General features: G+C 33.4%; 1 protein-coding gene across 2 annotated transcripts in view; it reads right to left on the bottom strand.

Moving 5' to 3' along the window:
• LOC118195856 (complement component receptor 1-like protein) overlaps window positions 1–24,585 on the bottom strand; it is a 127,845-nt gene that overhangs the window by 85,883 nt on the left and 17,377 nt on the right. For both annotated transcript variants that reach the window (XR_015040566.1, XM_085814447.1), the window contains exons 2-7: window positions 22,219–22,305; window positions 16,429–16,620; window positions 12,545–12,754; window positions 10,163–10,339; window positions 7,317–7,508; window positions 3,745–3,933 (exon numbers count right to left, since the gene is read on the bottom strand). Coding sequence is in view for 1 of the 2 variants with exons in the window: in XM_085814447.1 (XP_085670573.1) it covers window positions 3,745–3,933; window positions 7,317–7,508; window positions 10,163–10,339; window positions 12,545–12,754; window positions 16,429–16,620; window positions 22,219–22,294 (1,036 nt within the window). In the remaining variant the exon portion in view is untranslated. The remainder of the gene's footprint in view (window positions 1–3,744; window positions 3,934–7,316; window positions 7,509–10,162; window positions 10,340–12,544; window positions 12,755–16,428; window positions 16,621–22,218; window positions 22,306–24,585) is intronic.

The following is a 24,585-nucleotide window of genomic DNA, read 5'->3' as shown; positions in this document are numbered from 1 at the left end:
AAAACTTGCCTTTGCTATGACCATCAATAAGTCTCAGGGCCAAACTATGACGATATTAATGATTCCAGAAGAATTACTTTGAAAAAAATGAAAGCAAGTATAATTGAGAAATTGGCTCGGGAATGGAACGGTTCAAATAAAAATAAGGGTTGCTTGAGGATTTTGACCATAAAAAGAATAATGGATCTATTTAATAATACAGATGCTATTCAAGTTATCACGGAACGTGGTAGATTTCCGACCTATTTAAAACGTTTTAATCTCCAGGACAATGATCAATGCTTGGCTTGCGGGAAGTACGGAAATGCAGCTCATTTTATGGAAGAATGTAAACTGACCGAGAGTGTGAGGACGAGATTTGGAAAAATAAATGAACAGAATGTAACTTAAAAAAGAAAATTCTTGAATAGCTATGCAACAGAAATTATGAGGATTGTGAATGAATACAAGCCTATCATAGGAATAGGACATTAAATATTTTAGTTTTTCTTTTGTTTACGAGTTTATGTCTTGGGTGAGTGAGTTATGTGTCGTTTTACTGTTTTCTGTTTTTTAACCGATTATGCTTATGGTTTTCCTAATTTTGTATTGTGTAAGTGTATTTTTAAAGATACACAATCTGTGTTAATCTGTTTAATCTGTATTTTAATCTTTTGTTTTTATCTTTTAACTGTATTTTTGCTCGTCTGCTGCGTTAACCATGTGTGTTAACCATGGAGTGTTATCGGCTAAGAGGGTTGCAGCATACTCGTAAACTAAACTAAACTAAACCCAGGGCCGAGACTGCCTAGGTACAGATCCTAACCAGTAGCATCCCAGGTTTTACCTGAGTCGACCCCCCCCAATAGAGGCGTTAAAATAAGACAAGAATTTTGATGTTCGGACAGGCAGCGAGAAGAACTGCTTGTTTTAGCGATTACCCGGCGCCTTTGTGATTCGTTGCCGTCGTGCGCCGCACGAGCTTGCTCCTATTGTTGGCGCGAGCCTGGTAGTGAGTTCTGCAATCAATAGATTATCACGGCGTTTCAGTGGAGGTGAGGTTGATTAGAAAGTACCCAGTATGATTCCTTAAGTATAGACCAGTAATGATGGCGGTGCTACTTTGGTAGACGGTTGCACGGATTTTTGGTGATTTAGTTTGGCGCAATTGTTGGCGCGGTTTTTACAGTCGTCAGCCATCTTAAAAAATACTGATTTCACTCATAGTAAAGTATTCGAAACTTTAAAAAAATAAATATCATTAAAAATAATGGATTAATTTTTTGTTGAAAATGTTGTTCTTTAAGATAGCTGGCAAATGTAAATAAATACATTTACTAAGAGTATAAAAACTAAATAAGGTTAAATTATTACTTTCATATAATAGAACAAAAACACCGCTATAAAGACATTGCGTCAACATTTAATTGGAATATAATATTATTTAAAATGAATATTGAATTTAAAACATCATGCCAACGTTTAAAAGAATTAAAATTTTTCAATTACTTAAATTCAAATCCTTTAAAATAAGTTTTATAGGATATAATTATTTAACATTAAAACATATGTGGCAATAAGTATCTCAGGAATTTTTGAAAACAGTGTATTAATTTTCTAATAAAAATTGAAGTATACAATTATAAAGTAAAAGAAAAATATGTACTTATATTTTTTTTAAAGTATCTTACCTGTCGTATATTGATAAGTACCAAAAAAAAAAAAAAAAAAAAAAAGATAAGCGAGGTTTCCTCCAAAAATTTAAAGTAAATTTCCCCTGACCCTTGTAACAATAAATAAATCTTTGATTAGGAAAGCCAGGTTGGCCAAAATAAGGTCTTAAACAGTAGTTTTTTTATTCCGATACCAATAATTCTTGGTAATTACCAATAACATCATTCATCTTCGAAACGGACACATCCATTCGCTTTGAAATCAGAGAAATTCGAAGAGATGAATAATAAAATTTTAAAATGGCGCGGTAATGCACAAATATTAGGTAACCAATCAGGGAGCTGATTACATCACGTATAGAATTAAAATTATTTAAATAATCATTCATAATAAAATCATTTTTTAAAAATGCAAAATTAAATTGTATTTTAATATTTAACAGCCATAAATAACGTTTAAAACATCAGATTAAATTTATAGATATTAAAACCAATTACTTTTAAAATAATGTGACGTCATTCATTGCACCATTCACAACATAAAATTCCATAAAATATTATAAAAAATAAAATTTTTATTTCAAATAAAAATGCAAAATTAAATTCATTTATATTATTTAGAAGTCATAAATAATATTTAAAGCACGGAATTTATGTATAATAAAAGGCATTATTTATTTAATAAAATGACAACAAAGTATCGGTTACCATAAATAACTTGTCCAGTAATGGGTTTACCATAAGTCGTATCGCTCGCCAATAAAATCGCCAAAAACTCGCCAAAATCCGTGCAATCACCAAATTAGCACGAAGATGGCTCCTTATACACTGACTACCAATAAGTATTTGGACACCTATGCAAATGACGATATCTGCAGTCCTAAGGTACGTCACGGACTACGCCCGTATATATCGTGTAGGAAACAGCATCGGCTTTAGTCGCATGCAAGATGCCTTGCAGTTTGGAGCTCTCTGATTTCGAGAAAGGTATAATTATCGGGTATCACAAATGTGGCCGATCCTTAAGGGACATATCTAGCGATCTGAAGTACCCAAAATCGACAGTGGCCTATGTGATTAAGAAGTGGAAGGTGAGCGGTGATTGTCGCAATGTGCCCCGAGTCGGCAGACCAACGAAACTGGGAGATAGAGACCGACGAGTGCTATCCAGAGAAATTCGGAAGAACCGCACCCAACCGATGGCCCTCATCTGCGAGGAGTTTCAACAGGTGTCCGGGAGTATTGTTTCAATGAATACCATCCGTAAGAAAGCACATCTGCTTGATTTTCATTGTCGTGCTGCTGCCCATAAGCCTTTGATCACAAAGTCCAATCGCGCTGCTCGGTTAATGTGGTGCAAAGCACATCGAAATTGGACTGTAGATCAGTGGAAACGGGTTCTTTGGAGTGAAGAATCAAGGTTCAACCTTTATCGTTTGGATGGCAGGGTCTGGGTCTGACGTCTACCTGGAGAACATCTCCTTCCAGAATGCATTGTGCCAACAGTCAAGTTCGGCGGAGGTGGAATTGTGGTCTGGGGTGTTTCTCCTGGTATGGGCTGGGACCCTTGGTCCCCATTCATGGTAAGCTCAACTCCGATGCCTGTTGCACTATTTTGGATGACAATAAGCTTCCTACATTGTGGCAGTTTTACGGGTTGGACCCCTGTTACTTTCAGGACGACAATGCCAGTTGTCATGTTTCGACGTTTACCAAGGCTTGGTATGGTGCCAATGGAGTTCATAGAATGGACTGGCCTTCCCAGATTCCAGACCTGAACCGTATCGAGAACCTCTGGGATGAGCTGCATCGCCGAATTCAGGAGTGCACTACCCGTGCAAAATCGGTGAAGGAACTTCTATGTCTTTTCCAAGCCGAGTGGAAGAAAATACCACTAGCTGTCATACAAAGATTTGTGGAAAGTATGCCCCGGAGGGTCTACGCTGTAATTACCTCTCGTGGAGGCTCTCTCAACTATTGATTTTGAATAAAGTTAGTTTTTCTTTTCTATCACAGGTGTCCAAATACTTATTGGTAGTCAGTGTATTAGTAGCCTGTTCATATAGAAAAAATCCATGGGTATAAATCTTACCTTCACAGTATGGTGTATCTCCGGACCATCCATTCTCACTGCAGAGCCTCCAGCTATCACCAATTAGTCGGTAACCTTCATTGCACACATACGTGATCTCGAAGTTGTAAGGAAAAGCTTTCATGTTGGTAGACTGTAGCTCCGGAATAGAGCCATTCACAAGTGGCTCTGGTTGATCACAAAAGATCTCTAAAAATTTTAATTACAAAGAAAATAACTGTTGATGATGACTTGAATTCATTTTTAAAGAAAGCAGGAAAAGTATATTTTAGAACAGTGTAAAAAGATTTCACAGGTAACAAAAAGGACATAATATATGGACTACTCGTTTATTCCTGTTTCTGTAATATCGTTTCAAGCATCATAAACAATAAGCTAAATAGTTAAGAACAACCTGCTGGATCGCGAGTTCCATTGGGTTAGCTTTTACATAGTTTGAATATTCTCGGAGACACTGCAGGTTCAATTCCTGACCAGGGATACAGCTCTTGAACGGTGGAAACTCTTTCTTCAATTTGTTGCTCCACTGCAGAAACTCTTTCCTGAATTTTTCCAACTTTGTCTTCAACTGAGTCTATTCTGCCTTCCATAGCCTCGAATTTGGTCTCTATTATACAGGCAATTTCTCTTTTCATTTCGTCTTGACCTGCTTCAATCTTTTCTTGTACAGCTTTTATGTCTTCTTTAAAAGTTACTTGACCAGCTTCCAACTTTTCGTGAACGGATTCCTGTCCCGATATCATTTCCTCTTTAACAGATCACATCTCTCCTTTAACGGAATCTTCCATCTTTTCCTGGCCAGTTTCATCTCTTCTTTCATCTCATCATCATTCTCATTCTCATCTTTCTTGTTATTGGCATTCAAATCCCACTTCTGACACCAAAAACTGTTGCGTGCGTACGGGTTTCTTACGAAATGAATGCACAAGTCCGATGAAAAATAAAGAAAATTTATTATTATCACAACAAATATGATTAAATGTCCTCAAATAATCGTGCAGTTTTAGAATATCTCACAGTACTTATCTTAACTACTCAAACGTTCAAGAGAACTTAATTCAAAACAGCTAAAGAAAGCTAATCCGGGAATTTGCTACAGTCAACAAGAGCTGTTTTCTAAACAAACTCTTAAAACAACAACAAACTAAGTAACTAACTAACTAACTGAATTAAGAGGTTTTCCTCCTTTTTATAAGATTTTTAAATCGCGCGCGAGAACTTTCTGGAACTTTCTTGAAACCAAAAATAGATATTTATTAAATGTTACACGCACCCGCTCTTATATTTTCAATTTTCCGGCTTAGCTTTCTTTTAATATTCGTCACGCACTGCACTGCGCGGGAAATAAAACCATTTAATTTACAATTCAACTAACATTAGCTATTTAAATACCAAATCCGTAACACTATTTATCTGAAATGCTTGCTCATTTTATCCTTTATTTATTTTGATTTTATATTGCTTACATTCCTATATTAATTTACTTTCGCCTTTTAATTATTTTTTAGGATTTTTTTTCCGCATCTAATACATTAGTAATAATATTTTTTTCCCTTCGTAAACTACGATTTTTAGCCATCAAAAGCAGATTAGTTAACTAGGGCGTTTCTTTAATTTTAATTTTGTTTGCTGAAAAGCATATTCGCTTTTCTGGCAGGCTTTTAGCCAAAATGTCCAACATTGTTAGGTGAAAAAATAAGGATATTAGAGATAAGGCTTTTAACATTTTTGGCTTATAATTCGCTGTACGATTTGGAGTAATATTGGTATCTAGAGTTTTTTAATTTTTTAAATTTTTATTTTTGTTTTAATGCAGTAATGTGCTTTTAATTTTTGTTCCTGTCGAGATCATAATTCGCGCTGGGGCACATTCTTGACCGTTTGAGAATGTGCAGTGAAACATTCCGTAGAGAAACAAAAAATTTGAGGGGGAGGTGTTTTGTTTCACTTAAATATTAGTCGAGAAGGACGTTTCCAGAACTCCTTAATTGTACTTGTTTAATGTTTTAAATAATTGCCTCATGATGAGTCTGTTTTACATATTGAACTATGACTAACTAATCTACAGGTTTTTAAATTTTTTAAAAATTTTACGGAAAATTACTTTTATTTATTTTGCTTAATTTTAATATCTTCTTACCTTCTTGATTACTTAATAAATATTTTCTAATTAAAATTGTTCTTTCCACTTTCCAGGCTAGTATAATCTTTAATGCATGGTACTATTCGGTTTCGATGGCCGTAAAAAATCGCCAAACTATCGTTGATGCCAATGCTGCCAAAAATAATTGCGGCAAGAAAGGAAGTATAATAGTAAATAACTAAGACTGATGTTTTAATTTAGATGAAAGGTTAATTTCATATAATACATTTTTATTATTATAATTTATATGGAAAAGGCTAAACATGACTGAATGAAAGCATAAGAGTAAATAACTATTTCAAATCATTATTATAATTTATATAAAAATTGCTAAACATAACTGAAAGGATGCCTGCATCGCTATTTCGCTACCGACTTATCGCTAAAGCATAATTTCATCTCGTTTCTTTGAAAACGCCCATGCAGCCAGCCCGTTCGCGGGATTCGAACCTCGGACCGAAGTACCAGTGTTTAGCGATTTTACCGCTAGGGGGCCCCCTTGAGATATTGTAAGAGTTTTAAGGCTAATCTTTGGAATATGGTAACAGGTAGTTTGGCGACATTTTGGTAATGCGATAAAGGTTACTAGGTAGGACTTTAGCAATAATCTGAGAAGAACACAGTTCGAATCACAGATTATTTTCTCAGAGAAATGAGAGATCATGAGACATGTCATGTGACATTTTCCGGAAAATTCCGATCGTGATTTTAGCTAATAAGCACTTAGAAACAATTTCGCTGCTAAAGTGCAGAATCGCTCACTTATTTGTTTGGCGCTTTTTACAAGGGTAAAAACAATTGAATTTTTGTCAATTTTATTTTACTTTTTAAATGAATATAGGTCGATGTGTACATACATAAAGTCAAGAGCATGCGAAGTGCCATTTTTGTGCAATTCTATTATTATTTTTTAAGTGAAAATAGGTCGATGTGCACATGGATACCAAGTATGTGCAATTCTTAAAAACGCGTCAAGCAGTGGGTGATTCTGCACTTTACCCAAAATTCTATTGCCAACTTTTCGTCTTGGGCAATTCCCAAATTGTTAAATCCATAGGATATCAAAAAAGGATTTAAAATTTAAATTAGTATTTCAATGGCGTCTTAAGAAATACAGAACTATATAAACTTACGCAATCTGAAATCAGAGCGTACGCTAGATTTGGCGCACTGTTAAATGGGCGCGTTTGCTAGATTTGGCGCTTTCGCGCGTAAATTTTCGCTGCAATTTTTTTACGGCCTCGAAACCGAATAGTACCATATTTTCTAATTAAAATTGTTCTTTCCTCTTTCCAGGATAGTATAATCTTTAATGAGCAAAATTAAATTTTTCAGTCTAAGCTGCATTTTAATAACTTTATTAAATAGTGATTATAGTAATATATTACGATTATCTTCCCAGAGATGTTATTAAATATGTATCGCCTACCTTTACATTCAGAAAAGGTCTCCTCCCATCCAATTTCTTCGAGACACAAGTTGAATTCATAACCCTGATATTCGAAGCCTGGCTCGCATGTGATCTCCACTTCATCATAGGGTAGGTAGAAATCCCCCTCTTTATCCCCGATGACTGATCCATGGGTAATGGAAGGAGGCGAACTACAGTGATCGCTCAAAGCTGAAATAGCATAGAATTAGCAGTCTTCTTTGATCGTTTTAAATTGTTCCGTCACAAATATTTAAATTAAGTAAATAAATTAAATAAAATAAATTAAAAAGTAAATAAATTAAATTTACTTAATATTAAATTAAGTAAAATCAAAATAATAACATTATTTTGATTTTGATTTTTTACGTTAAGAAAAAGCTTTCATTCCTATTACTAGTGTCGGATAAAAATAAAATAAATCTACTAATTGCGTGGAACTGGGCAATTGGTCTAAATTCAATAAATGCGTAACTTCAAAAGCAAATACAGATCAAAAGCAGATTCAAAAGCAAATTTTCAAATCTGTAACATTATAAGGTATTTCTCCCACTTCCCTAGCGTGCCTTCGTGCTGTAACGGTAGCACGCTGGGCCGGTATTCCAGAGGTCCGTGGTTCGATTCCCGGCGAAGGCGGTTGCATATTTTTTCATCTTTTCTGCTTCCAATAAACATAATGACTCTACAACATGAAAGTAAAGAGTAAGAAATCGTTCTTCTCGGGTACATTGGTATGAAAATCGAAACATATATTTCAATAAAAACGAAAGTTGGAATTTATTACCAAATTCCATAAATATGCTATCTCTATTATCTATTATCCATAATTATCTATTTTATTACAGTCTAAAATGGAATTCCTAAAATATATATCAAATTACAATGCATACTTATTTCAAAACTCTAGAAATAGTCACTCATTTATTTTTTTCAAACACATTAATTAATACGTGACCTCACAAAACACCACATAAAGAAATATATATATAATCAATCAGTCAATCAGTTCATAAAAATAACAATGATTCTGCACTTTCCTGTTTAACAAATTTCTGAAATTAAGAGACTGAATGTATCCAAGTCCCACATCATCATGAACCGCAATTAAGTTTTTATTTTATTAAAATTTATGTTATTATTAGAACTTGAGTTAGAAGTTCATTTCAACGCTACATCACAACCGGGCTTTTGTGTAGCGGTTCCGGCCACTACACTACAGTATTTTTTCACAGCCTTCCCACGCCGCAGCAGTAATCTAAACTATTCGGATAGACATCATCCTGACGCAGTTCTCCTTCCTCATGACATTTTTGAAATCATTCAATTGAAAATTCACTTCTCAAGAATGAATAATCACACTTTTAGTTCCAATAATTGCCATAATTCCAATAATTTACAGCCATAAGAACAAATAACGTTATTTCTAACTTTAACTTTAAAATTTATGTAAATTATCTGCTTTTCCATGCTGATGCCAGCCCGGTGGTTGATAGCATTAGCAACTTATTTTAAAAAATTTAAAAAGTTACCTTACATAATTTTTTAAATCATTCTTGTCTTAAAAGATGGTAAAGAGTTTGTTTCGTAACCAGTTAAAATTTCAAAACTTTATAGAAAGCGCACTTTTTTATAATGACATGTTCAACTAATAGACGTCAAAAAGCCGAAGAAATCGAACGATTTTTGAAAATTCAGCAAACAACCAAAAAATTATATTCAAAATTTCATATCAATTTCATTTAGGAGATATTTTGCCGCTCTATACGATAGAGAAAATAGTAATATTCTGGCATTATTATTTTGTTCGTGAAAGGAAGATATATGCGAAAAAATTGCTAAACTTGAACTTTTAAAAGAATGTAACTCAAAATTTTAACAAATAGCTTAACCATATTGTATTATCAGTCATAAGCAATTTGTATGCAAAATTTCAGCTCGATACCTTATTAGGAAATATTTGAAAATTCCATAAAAAACATTTTAGCCGTAACAAAAGCACACTATTAGTGAGCTAAATAAAAGCTAATAAAAACAATTAGAGGATTTCATCATTTGCCGCAGCTGTCAATACCACGGTTATGAGATAAACCAGTAGTACAAAATGACCCTGAAGTGAATATTCTAAAAAAGTCTATAACAGGCAATTTAATATGATATTGCACTCCAAATTAATTTCAAAATCTTCAAAATTTAGTTTATGGGACAGAAATTACTGTAATAACTTTTTTAGCAGCTAACTTTCTTATGTACTAAATAATTTAAAATATTATTGCGTGCGTACGTGTTCGTTACGAAATGAATGCAAAAGTCCGATGAAAAATGAACACAATTTTATTATTATCACAACAAATATGCTTAAATTTCCTCAAATATTCGTGCAGTATTACAATATCTCACAGTAGTTATCTTTTAACTACTCAAACGTTCAAGAGAACTGAATTCAAAACAGCTAGAGAAAGCTAATCCGCGAATTCGCTACAGTCAACAAGAGCCGTTTTCTAAACAAACTCAAAACAACAACAAACTAACTAACTAATCGAATTGAGAGATTTTCCTCCTTTTTATATGATTTTAAATCGCGCGCGAGAAATTTCTGGAACTTTCTCGAAATCAAAAAGATATATTTATTTATTAAATGTGAAACGCACGTGCTCTTGTATTTTTAATTTTCCGGCTTAGCTTTCCTTCAATATTCGTCACGTGCTGCACTGCACGGGGAATAAAACAATTTAATTTATAGTTCAACTAACATTAGCTATTTAAGTACCAAATCTGTAACAATATTAACATTTATATATACACATAAATTACAGAAAATCATTTCAGAAAGAAGGAAGAACACTTACGTCGACAGAGTGGTCTTGGTGCACTCCAGTTACCAGTGGGCAAACAAACGAGAGTATCTATCCCAACCAATTCAAAACCTTCTTTACAGGAATACATCAGAACATCTCCGACGAAACAACAATTTCCTTTCCTTGCACCATCCACGGAGACTCCAGGATCAGGACACGACTTCTTCTCTATCAGAAGTAAAAATGCTAGTGCTCGACATTTCAAAAATCAACTTAAACTTACGAGCTTAAGTTCATTTTAAACTAATAAAATACGAGAATTAATGTGACAAAGATCGCCTACACGTTTTGGCTCAGGTGCTTACCTGATGCGTAATGGCAAACCGCACATTGAGTAGATCAATGGTTAACAAATTTCGCTTACTGCGCATGCCCAGAGTATAATATGGCGCAATTTTAAAAGAAGATAAATACAGTATATGGTTGATATTGTGTTATCTGGGCGTAAACAGTTCGGAGTTTTAAAATTTGTTAGGTAGTAAGTTGCTTCATTACTTAGATTGTAAATATCGATTGTAAACTACGCAAATTTTCATTTAAGAAGTATTACAAAAAAGGATATGTTACAAGATATATTAGCTGAATGCTTATCGATTATACTTCTGAGGAATGAAAGCAATTGAATATTAACCATACTTTCCATTCGTATATACTTTTACAAATTCAGGAATAAATCTACTAGTTTAAACTACTGAATTAACGTCAAAAAAATGATATAAAATGTAATGTTTATGAACAAAATAAACCAACATGAAATGAAACAGAAGCACATGCAATAAGCACACAACAAATTTCCGTAGTATTGCAATTGTAAAAACAGTAAAACCAGCATGACTATCTTGTGTAATGTTGTTTATGCCCCCCTTAGTCGCCAGTATTTCCTCCCACTCCAACGGTACACCATTGAGCATGCGCAGTAAGCGAAATTCGTTAACACTGATCAACTCAATGTGCAGTTTGCCATTACGCTTCCCTGATCAATTGCGGCTAACAAACCTAAAGTCAGTTCATGTCAATGCAGACGCTATACGAAACAGTAGAGAAACTGTCAACGATAGCTATCGCAAACTCTTTCTTATACTTAATAACTTTTAGCTTAAATATATTAACTAATTGGCCTCTTTGTATGACTGGTTGAACTTTCTGTACCGCCATTAGAGGCTAAACAGGGCTTAGTCGATCTATTTAATTAAAGAAACATTGAAATCTAAAACAAGGCCTAAATCAAGCCCATTAAGCAGTTTAACTACACCTTACTACCTGATATAATTTAAAATAGAATAAACAACTAAAATATGAACTTAAAGTCTAGAAGCTGGTGAGATTTACCAGCTATACCAACAAAAGCACATTATTACATACTTTGTAAAATATAACACACGTTACTTGCATGCATAAAAATACGTTACTTATATATACAAATATTTAGCATAACAGAATATCATAAACATTCTAGTTTTCCTTTAAACAGACAGGTAAATTTTAAAAACAATCAATATATAAATTAATTTCATTTACAGATATATATTTTATGAAATTTGTCAATTTAGTCACTGTATTTTTACATAGATCCTTTAGAGTATTAAATTTAGCAATATCTGGAATAAATCTTAGAACAATATTTTTCATAGAAGAGCATCTAAACAACAGGTATTCAATATCGATATTACTCATGCCACATAGACAGGCACAATTTTTAATGGAAAACCAAAATAATTATCCCACGCTTATCAGTATGGAATATGGAAGAAAAGCCTGTGATAAAGACTCCTGCATTAAATATGATAAATACTTTGTTATCTTCTGTACTGTTCATTTTCATAACCTTCTAGTCTGAACGAATACGTAGGACATGAACCGAGAGAATATAGTAGTGTTTAGCTTAAAGTAAAATTTAGTAAAGCCAAAGTAATTAGCACACGCTTATCAGTATAGAATATGGAAAAAAAGGATGTGATAAAGACTCCTGCATTAAATGTGATAAATACTTTGTTACATCAATTTAATTTATAGAATATGGGAAAAAAGCGTGTGATAAAGACTCCTGCATTAAATGTGATAAATACTTTGTTATATCAATTTAATTTATAGAATATGGAAGAAAAGCATGTGATAAAGACTCCTGCATTAAATATGATAAATACTTTGTTATCTTCTCTACTGTTCATTTTCATAACCTTCTAGTCTGAACGAATATGTAGGACATGAACCGAGAGAAGATAGTAGTGTTTAGCTTAAAGTAAAATTTAGTAAAGCCAAAATAATTATCATACGCTTATCAGTATAGAATATGGAAGAAAAGCGTGTGATAAAGACTCCTGCATTAAATATGATAAATACTTTGTTACATCAAATTAATTTAATGTATCTTACTTTTGCATCTCGGAGTTGGATTGCTCCAGTGAATGTCATTCGTCTTCAGATCCAATTCACATGTTAAAACGGCTGAAGTATCGTTTTCTATCTCGAACCCTGCATCACATGTATATGTAGCTGTTGATCCGATTACCTTCCTGCCATCCTCGCTTGTTTTCACTGTATATTTACCATTAGAGATAGACGGGGGCTCTTCACATTCCATCTCTGGTCAATCCCGAGAAACAGAAAAATGTGCAGTATAAAAAACCATGTCTTTTCCAGTACTGAAAGTTCTGTTACTTACTTTAAACATTCCAGAAATGTTAAATATACAGTTAAAAATGTACTTCTTCACCTCTATATTTCATTGAAAAACCTAAATCTCTGTAACTCCGAAAAAATATCAAGTGGCTCATAATTAGCGTTATTATTCAAATAGTGAATATTTTTTTTTCTTTTTAGGGTTTATAGTTAATACTAACGATATTATGATAAAAAGTTACACTAGCGGGTGAAAGAGGGTCTGTCACACTTAGCCGACGGGACACTTAACAGACACCAGTTAGCCGATAGGACATTTAGCCGACACGAACACTTAGCCGACAGGATATTCAGCCGACACGGACACTTAGCCGATGGGACATTTAGCCGACAAGAACACTTAGCCGACAGGCAATTTAACCGACACGGACAGTTAGCCGACAGGATATTTAGCCGACACGGACAGTTAGCCGACAAGGACACTTAGCCGATAGAACATTTAGCCGACACAATTAACATCAGGACATTTAGCTACGGGTCACTTAACTGTTAACGCATTTAGTCAACAGGACACTAAGCCGACAGAGACGTTTAGCTGACACGTACCCAATAATTATTTAAACTTACTGTCAATTATAAAATTTCTCGACTTATCCATAAGTTCAATATTTAAGTTATTTTTTTTTCATCTATCAGTAAAATTCATTTTTCGATTATTAAAGATCTAATATGTGCTTTTAATTCTTTTGTAATTTAGCATTTTTTTTTTTTTATATGTACTATTTGGTGCATGTTGGCCAAATTGAAAAAGCAGTGAAATTTCTCTTTAGGGAATATGAATTAAATTTCGAAAGGAAAAAAGGGTTTTTTTTTCCTAAGTCCTCTTTTTAAGTGGATGAATTGTGACAAACAATGGCTCTCTTCAAGAAAATATATGGAAAAGGCATATTTTTTCTCCTCTTGGGATTTTCAAAATGAATGTGGATGCACGAACCATACAACAGCTTCAAACTGGTACTCGGACAGCAATTCACGATACATTGCATTTAATTTTATAATGGCAAAAAATAAATAATATTGAAATAAAATACTACTCATTGTTTTAATTATATTGTTAATTATCTGTCACTTCCTATTAAAAAATATTTTGTCAAACATTTTCAGAGCAATAACATACAAAATCATGACAGTATCTATTTACATTCCTTCTGTATTGAGCTATGATACTAAAAATCTTGAATAAAGCTATAGATATAAAGGAAATATTACGGTCAAAAATAAAACAGGATCCATTAACAAAGAAGTGGCCAGATGAAGAAAATACTAGGGCATTTCGAAAAGTAAAGATAAAATGGCTCGCATTCCTTAAAATAAAATAACATTTATTTAGAAAACTTCAGTTACATCTTATTAACTGGATTATTTATTATTTTTCGACATAATCACCCCCGTTATCCAAACATTTGTTAAGTCGATGCACAAGCTTTGAGAGTCACAACTTCATAAAGAGTTGTCATTGACACTTCCGGTATGATCTGATGAAATTCTTTCAATTTGAGACGTCTATTCGCACGAATTGCTTCCTCTGTTCTCTGAAGAAGAGCATCCGAGATCACAGATGGCAAGATCACGTATGACGGAGCGCACTTCGCATTTGGCGGGATTCTGAATCGGGGCAACCATTTTAAACACGACCTACTCCAACCAGAATCAACGTTGAAATGCCGATCGACCGCGATGAGAAAGCTAACGGTTTAAGGTTAACACCTGTGTTGCCAACTTGCTCACCAAAACTTTTCTTTTCCTCTGGCGTACGGTATATCTTTACTTTTCGAAATGCCCTCGTATTTCGCGGAACTAATACTACTCGTGAAAGTCCGCTCTTTAGTACTCTGACCTATCCATATCATGCACATCTACCGCAAAATTGAAAACTCATTTATTCATCGGATTGTCATAAAATTAAAAATAATATTAATAAACCAGTTATAAAGTGGACTCTAACCTCTTTAACTTGACGCTTCTGAAATCATCGAATATAAGAAGTGTGTCATAGACAAGAACTTACAAAGAGCTTGATTCCGAAAATGAAAATATTTCTCATTATAATTTAGCATACAGAAAGTTGATGTTATCCTAATTCGAGTTACAGTCTTTTTTTTTAATTTGAAGAAATTTGACAACTCAAAAAGTACAGCTGAAATCCATTTAGTTAACTAAAAGCTAATTTAGTTGACTAAAAGCTGTTCGCCTTGGCAAAGCACAGCAAAGCTATTCTAAATATATTAAGTTTCGAAATATGATCATGTTTACAATATATAACTTAGTATAGAATTTAACAAAAGGTATTCGAGTTCCAGTTAATGAAATCAATCTTTATACCTTACACCCGAATCGGAAGTGGATGAAATAAAGTTTTTTTCCAGGACTTGAGTAGATTCATATTGTAATATTATTAATGGAATGAAATTGCTTCCAATCAAATTGTTATCCTGATGGGTGCAATGGAACTGCCTCTAACCAACTATAATCTTGAGGAGATGAAAACAATTTAGTCTTTATCAAGCTGCGTTTTTACTTCCTTGTACGAAGTAAAAAGGAAGTATTGTAATCGTGAAAGGTTTCAGGCAGCATATTTGAACGAAAATATCCATTTTGACCGCTATCGAATGCAATTTAACGATGTATTTGCATGATATCTGTACGTAAGAGCAAAATAAAAGACTCTTTTCCTCCAAAAAATTATAAAACTGCTTTAAAATGAATTCTGAAGAGAAATTTTTGTGGCGTCTGTACGAACGTATGTACGTACGTATCTCGCATAACTCAAAAACGAGTAGCTTCAGAACGTTAAAATTTTGTATATAGGACTGCTATAACATGTAGACGTGCACCTCGTATTTTGGTTGCAACCGGCCGCATCAAACGTATATAAATATATTTATATATATATATTTCCACTCTATTTATATATTTCTTTATTCTTATATGTTTGTAAATTGTACATTTTTTGCTTAAAAATGATTAAATTATGTTGTTCTTATCTTCCGATTAAGGTTTTTATGCTTTTAGTAAATCTGTATGCAATATTTTTAGAATTATCAACAATTTTAAAGTTGTTTAAGTGCCGCTAAGCCTAATATTTTTTTTTTTTTTTTGGATGGCGGCTATTGCTTGTTTACATTTGAAACAGCAGAATAGTGGATTTCTTGCAAATCTAGAGAAACTTAGTTTTGCAACAACAAAGATAACGCCTTCATTCATTACTGCGAATTAAATCATGCTTAATCCTTTCTGGAATTTTCTCGAGGAAATAAGTGTTTAATATTCCGTACAAGGAAGTCATGTGGTGTACACATCAGATTTTTTATTGCTAGAATGATAAATCAAACAGTGCTACTTCTTACTTTCATATCGAATTAAATTGTTTAAAAGTAAACAATTAATTAAATAATTTAAACAATTTCCAATTCACGAGTATGCGAGAAGTATTAATTAATTCATTCATTGCATGAATACGTTCTTTAAGGTCGTAAGTCAGAAAATATGTCTGCTTTAGTTCACTTGTCGTTTTCGCAGCCGCTTTATATATGTGCCACAAAATCACAAAGATTTCATTCGCAAATAAATCTACTTACTGACACACTGCGGGACTTGCGCCGTCCATTCGCCATTTTCGCAGAGTATTACTCTTGGTCCTACCCTCGTATATCCACGATTGCATCTGAAGCGCAAAATGTGTGCTTCCTGGACCTGAGTGGACTTCAAGTCTCTTCGTCTGTGGTACCGGATGCTGCCGTTGGGAATTGTCCTCTTCGGAATGATGCAAGCTGTAGCAGATATGATGCAGTTCAGGCATAGCGTTTTGAAAACAGAGAAACTTTTAATGAGAGATTATTGACAACATCTCTTAATGAGAGATTATTGACAGCATCTCTTAATGAGAGATTATTGACAGCATCTCTTAATGAGAGATCATTGACAACATCTCTCAATTAGAGATTATTGACAAAATCTCTTAATGATAGATTATTGACAACATCTCTTAATGAGAGATTATTGACAACATCTCTTGATGAGAGATTATTGAACATATCTCTTAATGAGAGATTATTGACAACATCTCTCAATGAGAGATTATTGACATCTCACAATGAGAGATTATTGACAGCATCTCTTAATGAGAGATTATTGACAACATCTCTTAATGAGAGATTATTGACAACATCTCTTAATGAGAGATTATTGATAACATCTCTTAATGAGAGATTATTGACAACATCTCTTAATGAGAGATTATGGCGACAAACTTTGATTCATAATATCTTTACACTTTGCGCTACACAAGTATACAATGAAAACACAGATATTACGTATCGTAATTTTACTGTTAATTCTAAAACGGCAAACTAATCAGTCTGGAACTCAGATCGCTGATTTCTAAATTCGACACTAGGAACCAGAACCTTAAAATGTCAAAATGAGTTCCGAAAATAAATTACTAATATCCAGTAAGTCATTGCCATTAAACAGCCGCTATGATGAATGATATTATGTTACTAAATATTGAGGTATAAAATTATCTCCTACTAACAGAACATCTTAAGAGTCTCGGAGTGCAAAGAGTTACATTTTTAAAATATGGTAAGAATATCATTCCCAAAGTCGTATGAGAAACATATGCTTAGAAAAATTAAGTTAAAGAAATGGCAAGCTGAATGAGGAAATGTAGAAGAAAGAAACCCGCATATGATTCAATCTCATACATCTTTTCATCTGGGCATAGTCCTTTTCCCACACACTACTTTGCAGGAAATCTGAGCGACTCAGACAAGTTCATATGTGGAGAAAAGGGAGATCCAGAGTACGTTATTTTCAAGTGCCAGCGTATAAAAGAGCTACACTGCAAAGAAAGGACACAAACTACGCCGCAGTACATTAAATGCTTACTAACGATCCCTCAATAATAACAAATATTTCTTTGATTATGAAGAAAGTTTTCTCATATAAAAGAGAAGATATATTTCAAGACGCTATCGTGTTCGTTTAAATACCTTATACAGTACAAAGTCTGTAATCCGGACGTCCAATATCCGGAATAGTCTAAAATCGGGACCTCAAAGCCACAAACTTTACGCATGCGCGCAATGTATGCTTTACGCATGCGCGCGTTGAAAGAAATGTTTAATAAAGTAAACAAATAAATATTAAGCTTTTCTTTTGTAAAATTTGATACCCTTTAGATCATAATTGCTCTTTGTTTCATAAATTACGGTTTCATGTTTTTAATTGTATAATTTCTGCATGCTATCTTAGCAGATTTAAATTGATGATCTATAATCCGGAAAAACCCCTAATCCGGAATCGCCGAAGTCCCGACGAGTCCGGATTACGGACTTTGTATTGTATCCCATAATTTACAAAAAATAATGAAAGTTCAGAAAATTTTACAAATGCCTGTAACAGGCTAAATATGGCTGGCTTCTGATGCGGGCCAAACGAACACACAACGGGAACAGTAGTGCGGCGGAGCAATTACCTGTAAAAGTCACTGACGAAGTACTGGTACTCCGTCCACTTTTCCTTGCTCCAGTCTCTGTACCCGGCACTTATTGTAATTTTCCACATTTTGCTTCATTTCATTTTGTGGCTGCTATGAAGGATAAGGTTGTCCATCATTTGCAATTGCCCAACAGTGTATTTGGGAAAGTTTTAGACTCGTTATAAAAAAAAATAATAATAATAAAAAGTTTGACTCTCGTACAATAAAAATCGACCAGAATATTTCATTTCTGTTTTCCAGTCGCTGATGCCGTACTGAACTTGCCTTGAGGGATCGGTTATTCAAGTTAAGATGTATAGAAGAAACAAGTTTTAATGAAATGCAGCAAAAAATATGTGTAATTAAATAAGCCGTATAAGGAAATTATGCGGTTTCCACATCAGATGTCTTTGACATAAGAACCGTAATCCTAATAATTTAACTAATCAATAATTGTTCATTGGAAATACTAAGGTAACAAAAATCAGAGCAATGTTCAAAAATTTGCAGCACTAGTTTCGAAGTTTTAAATTTAGAAACTTCTTCTTCAGCCTTTTTACGCGTTTATGAGCAAATAAATGACTATTATGCTGATTCTTGTTGCGTCAGCACCTTTAAAACCCCTTAACTGACGATTTAGATTCGAAGATGTTGGGCCGAAATTGTATACAAGCTCGCGCTGCGTTCGGGACATTTGCCCGACTTGTGTAACACGCTAATCCGGGCAATCGTAAAAATGACGAATTATGTAATTTAATTTAAATATGTAATTCGAAGAAAGTATAGGCGAATAATTATGGATGATACATCCGATAACGATCAACCAGAGGCTTTGGAAAGAAATAAGAAATAGTTCAAATATCTGGGACTATACGATGATTCCTGGCATAGGAGAGAAAGCCTTATGTCAATTAGGAAGAAGTAGAGGAGAATTTGATATATTTAATCTGATATTTGATGACATATTTTGGAACAATATTGTAACCGAAACTAATCAGTATGTAGATCAAGTACTAGAAAATCCACATAGAACACGAGTGTAAAAAGTGTAAACTTCCGTTACATGTACCAAAATGCTTTGAAATATATCATGCCGTTACAGACTACTAATTTTGTATTTTCGAGTTTTGTATATATAAACATTTCGTAATACTTGCGTCTACCACAATTATTGCATCAGACTGTAATTGCGTATCAAATATTCCACGTAATATTCACTTCTGGCCCGACCATCGTACGCGGGCTATGCCCGTCATTGTAGATTAAGGAGTTAAAAATCGTTATTCAGCGTGCTGTTTTAACTCAGTTGATCAATAATTTTTCAAAGGTTTCTGAACTAACCAGATAAACTACAGATTTGTTACTTACAGGGACAAATAATGACACACCAAGTAAAGCTAATTTATCTGCCTGAATGATGTACATGCTTACTCTTAGACCTACGTGAGGTGTTTCAAGATCAAAGAACATTTATCAAAATATAGTTCCTACTACACATTTAGCACACGACAGTGCTTTAATCTTGACAGGTGTTTTTCCATTGCACTTGTATTTTCGTTGCATTGTACTGTTCCTCGCCCTTTTATCTGTTAGCTAAGTGTTGAGGAACCTAGTGAACTACTAAGCGAATAATCATTCAAATCCCAACTCAGGAAGCGTTAATTACCTTTTATTGCTCAAAATAAAGATTCACAAACGAATCGCTTCTCAGGACGTACAACAAAGCCTCCACTTGGGCTGAAAAAAGAAAGAAAGAAGAACATAACTAATGACTAACTAAAGAGATTTAGCCGAAGCTAACACAATTTCTAAACCAGTGGGCACTTAATATTAAATTAGCTAGCGAAGCTATCAAGGGCACTTAATACGGCCGAGCGTAGTAAGAGCTTAGAGAGATGTCGCCAAAAAGGCAAACGCGCGCTATTCAGGAATTCTAATTCTCTCTCTCGAAGTCTTAGGTCTTAGGTTATAGTCATAAAAGTGGTGTACGATCCAGAGGTCTTTACCTTGTCCTATTTTGTCCTTTTGAAATCCAAAATGAAAAAAAAAATCGAAATCCAGAAATTTCGAATACCTGTACACAGCCTTGTTGATCTCCAAGTCTCTCTCGAAGTCAGTGAACCTTGATACAAATCCGCTCCTCATTTACATTTAACGCGATGCTTGAAACTCATTCTGGAAAGGAATTGTAAGATGAAGCTAGAAGAGATAGGAAAGTGCTATAAACTTAAAATAAGTGTTATGAAATTGGGATATACCTTTCAACATAACAGCATTTCTAACAGCATATCATAAAAGAGTTATTTTCTATTTGAATTGGTCAGTAAAGTATACTAAAACTCTGAAACAGAAGTGACTTAAATCTGCATTCCTTCGCGCCTGCAAAATGCCTCCTCGCTAAGGTATCGCTACCTGTATACACTGGTACATCTAAATTTTTCCGAGCTCACATATAAGAAATTATTTGGCAATAAATTTCTTTTTCAAACATGTAATGGCAATACTAAATGAATTTTAAAACTTCGTTAGTGTAACCATTTGCTGGTCTTTTTTATTATTTATTGAATGAATGATGTGCTAGATTTTTCTAAAATGTTTAAAACTGAATATACATTCTGTGATTAAATTTTCAGTTAGAAGAGATATTACTCTCAAAGAAGTCAAACAACATGTGATTCGTACGGTGATTTTTTTTTTTTTTTTTTTTTTTGTTGTTGTTGTTGTTGTTGTTGTATAGTCGAAGAATGTGTAAAACAATGTCGAATAGCCGATTATCCGTTCAAACGGATTCTCGTGAAGGTTAATTATTAGACTCATTATCATCCAAAAGTACTGCTTGTGTCTAGAAGGAAATATTTAGAGATAAAAGATTCAGAGTCTAAAATAACTGTTTTGAGCCATCTTCATGAAGATCTCAGCAAGGAAAAGTCTCCACACGATGGGTACCCCAGACTTTTGTAAGAATTCAAAAGCAGTGAAATGGCGTTTTCTATGAACAGTGTTTTGCAATTTTACAATGAGAGCAAGAGAACTGTTCTACAGGTCCATTGTAACTGGTTATTAAGCAATGGTCCTATGTTATGATCCCCAATCGAAATGGGAATCTGTAGTACAAGAAACCTGGTGAAGCTCTACGAATAAAGGAAAAGTTTCAGTAATCAATAAAACCGATAATGGCAACCATTCTGGGGAATATCCAGGAATCTTCCTGGTAAATTTTAAAGAAGAACGACAAACATTATTGGAGATAATTATGCAGAACTTTTGCATAAATTACTTAATGAAATTAAAGAGAAAAGGCATCGTTTCTGAGCACCGAATTCCTCTTCTCCATGATAACATTCCTGCAAATTAAGTTGTCATTTCCAAAGAGATGTAAAGAATGTGGGTTGAAGGATCTTCATTATCCCCCTTGCTGCCCAGATTTTGCTTCAAGAGATTATTAGCTATTCTCGAAATTAAAATCTGATCTTCATGGGAAAATTGTTGTTCAAGAGATGTGGAAAACGCATCGAAGTACAATTGGATTATATTGAAAAATAAATTATTAAAACTTTCTGTACTTCCCCACAAAAATATATCAGGGCAAAACCTTTTGGACCTGCCTATGTCTGTATTCCTTCCTGCCTGTATATTTCTGCATACAACTAGTAAATACACAAAAAATTTCATGCTCGTTGTCATGAAAGATTTTAACTAAATAATTCGCGTATATAATGCCATAAGTTAATATCACCATTGTAAAATAAAACAATATATTAAAGAACAGAAGAGAAAAAGCATTTTCTTTTATACAAAACAATTAAAAAATCGCGTAATTTTAATTCAAAATATAAATGAAGTTTATCATTGCAAAGTTCTTACGGAATTAAATATAAAGTCATACCGCTTAAGGCCATGTGCAGCAGAACTATGCCCACACAGATCTCAAACACCAAGTGATGCATACGTTCTTGCGACATTATAACTCCACCTAAAAAAAATTTCGAGAAATTAAATATTTTAGAAATATGTATTTAAATATTGCACTGTAGTGAAATATCAAGCATATATTTTTATAGTGAACTTTTTATATTTTTAACCCATGGTAAGAAAGAAACTGCATTATATTGCTACGAAATGTACAGACGCTGTACGATGGCTTCCCCGCAAAGTAGTGTTAGGGTTGCCATAAAATGGCAAAGAAAAGCAGAGTTGCCACATTTGGCGAAAAATCGTCCCTCTGGCGACATTTGGCAATGAAATTGGCGATTTGCCTGTACATTTACCGCGCCTGTACATTTCGTAACAATATTTTTTCCCTGAAAAATAACAGTATTGAATAATCGCATGGAATATTTGGAAAAACTTTGGTACTTTTCCGTTTCGCCGGCGCAAATCTCGCCAAGCAGACTTTATTGGCGACAACATACACTATACACATGAAAAATATTAAAAACATTTTAGTTCTAAGAATTCTTTTTTTAAAGGCATAAACATTTTAATATCGCTTAAAATTTTATAAAAAGCCAATAAATAAAGACAATAAATTTGTAAAAAGACATTAATTAAGAATTTACTATGCTTTCATGGTTCAACATCCTGATTTGCCGGTTCATATCACGTGACCCCAAGCGATCTTATTTCACGTAAACTACTCTACAAAAATCTAATGCTCTCAATAATTATCTACATTAATTTCAAGTTAAATCTTAATTTGGAACACAAGTTTAAATGCAAGCAATATTTCAATGCTTACGAATAGCTTACTCAGAAATTATATAAAACTGCAGTGCTTTACTTCGCTAAAGCATTCTCATTAGAATTGATGAATTTAAGCCTTGACTTTATCTTTTCTATATTTTCGGCTTCGGGTAAGCGCTGTGATTGCATCCTAATTGACTTAATTACCGAAAATGGCCTTAGACATTAAACTGAACTATCTGACAAAAATTCTATGAAATTAAATGCCAGTATTGAAAGAAACAATCAATCTGATAAGATAAAGCTGCGACTTGTGTTGAAAATGAGGCGTAAAAGGTTACCAGCGAGAATATTCCGTTTGGCATCGGTTGTACCATTACTGGCGACTTTATCGCTTGCGCCGGCAAAACGGAAAAGTACCAAAACTTTTAATAATGAATGAAACTCTCACACTTATTTTTCATCAGTCATACCTTTATTTTGCAAGTAAGAGTAAGTAACAAAATTTCTCTAAAAAAACTTGAATTCTTGAGTTACACCTTAGTCAAAATGTACGAAGTTGTATTCTTCGTACGCAATTAAAATTGATGTTACATTAAAATGCGATAAACGCTTGGATAAGATACAGAAAAGGGAATGCTACTTAATTACGAAAACCATAATTTTATAAAGTTGCAAGAAATTTAACATGAAAAAAAAAAAGGCAAATAACATGAATATAATAAAATACTGAAATAAAATTCAAATTAAAACAAAACAAATAAATAACAAAAGCTGACAATTCTTTGATCTTTGTCGTGGGGACTCAAGGAAATCGGAACTATAACTGGATGAACTGTGGTAAAGGAAGCGTAAAAGAACAATAAAAGAAGAGAGAAACAAGTCGCATGATGACAAATATTAGGATCGGTGCTAGTTTGGTAGACGGTTGCACGGATTTTGGTGATTTTCTTTTGGCGAGTAATACGAATTATGGTAAATCCATTGCTAGATAAGTTATTTATGGTAACCGATACTTTGTTGTCATTTTATTTAAAAAATAATGCGTTTTATTATGCTTAAATTCCGTGTTTTAAATATTATTTATGGCTTCTAAATATTAAAAATCAATTTAATTTTGCGTTTTTATTTGAAATAAAAATTTTATTGTTTATGGTATTTTATGAAATTTTATGTTGTGGATGATGTAATCAATGACGTCACCTTACTTTAAAAGTAATCGGTTTTAATATCTATAAATTTAATCCAATGTTTTAAACATTATTTATGGCTGTTAAATATTAAAATACAATTTAATTTTACATTTTTAAAACGATTTTATTATGTATGATTATTTAAATAATTTTAATTCTAGACGTGATGTAATCAGCTCTCTGATTGGTTATGGAATATTTGTGCATTAACGAGCTGTAATCAGCTCCCTGATTGATTACTGAAAATTTGTGCATTACCGCGCCATTTTAAAATTTAATTCATATCTTCGAATTCCTTCAAAAATGTCTCTTTCAAAAATGAATGTTGTTCTTGGTAAGTACCAAGAATTATTGGTATCGGAATCAAAAAATTGTCC

Source organism: Stegodyphus dumicola, chromosome 4, assembly GCF_044657685.1.
Source record: "Stegodyphus dumicola isolate Sdum_Otavi_A_Nest chromosome 4, ASM4465768v1".
Taxonomy (NCBI): Eukaryota; Metazoa; Arthropoda; class Arachnida; order Araneae; family Eresidae; genus Stegodyphus; species Stegodyphus dumicola.
Note: the sequence above shows the minus strand (reverse complement) of the source record. Positions and strands in the feature narration are given on the sequence as shown.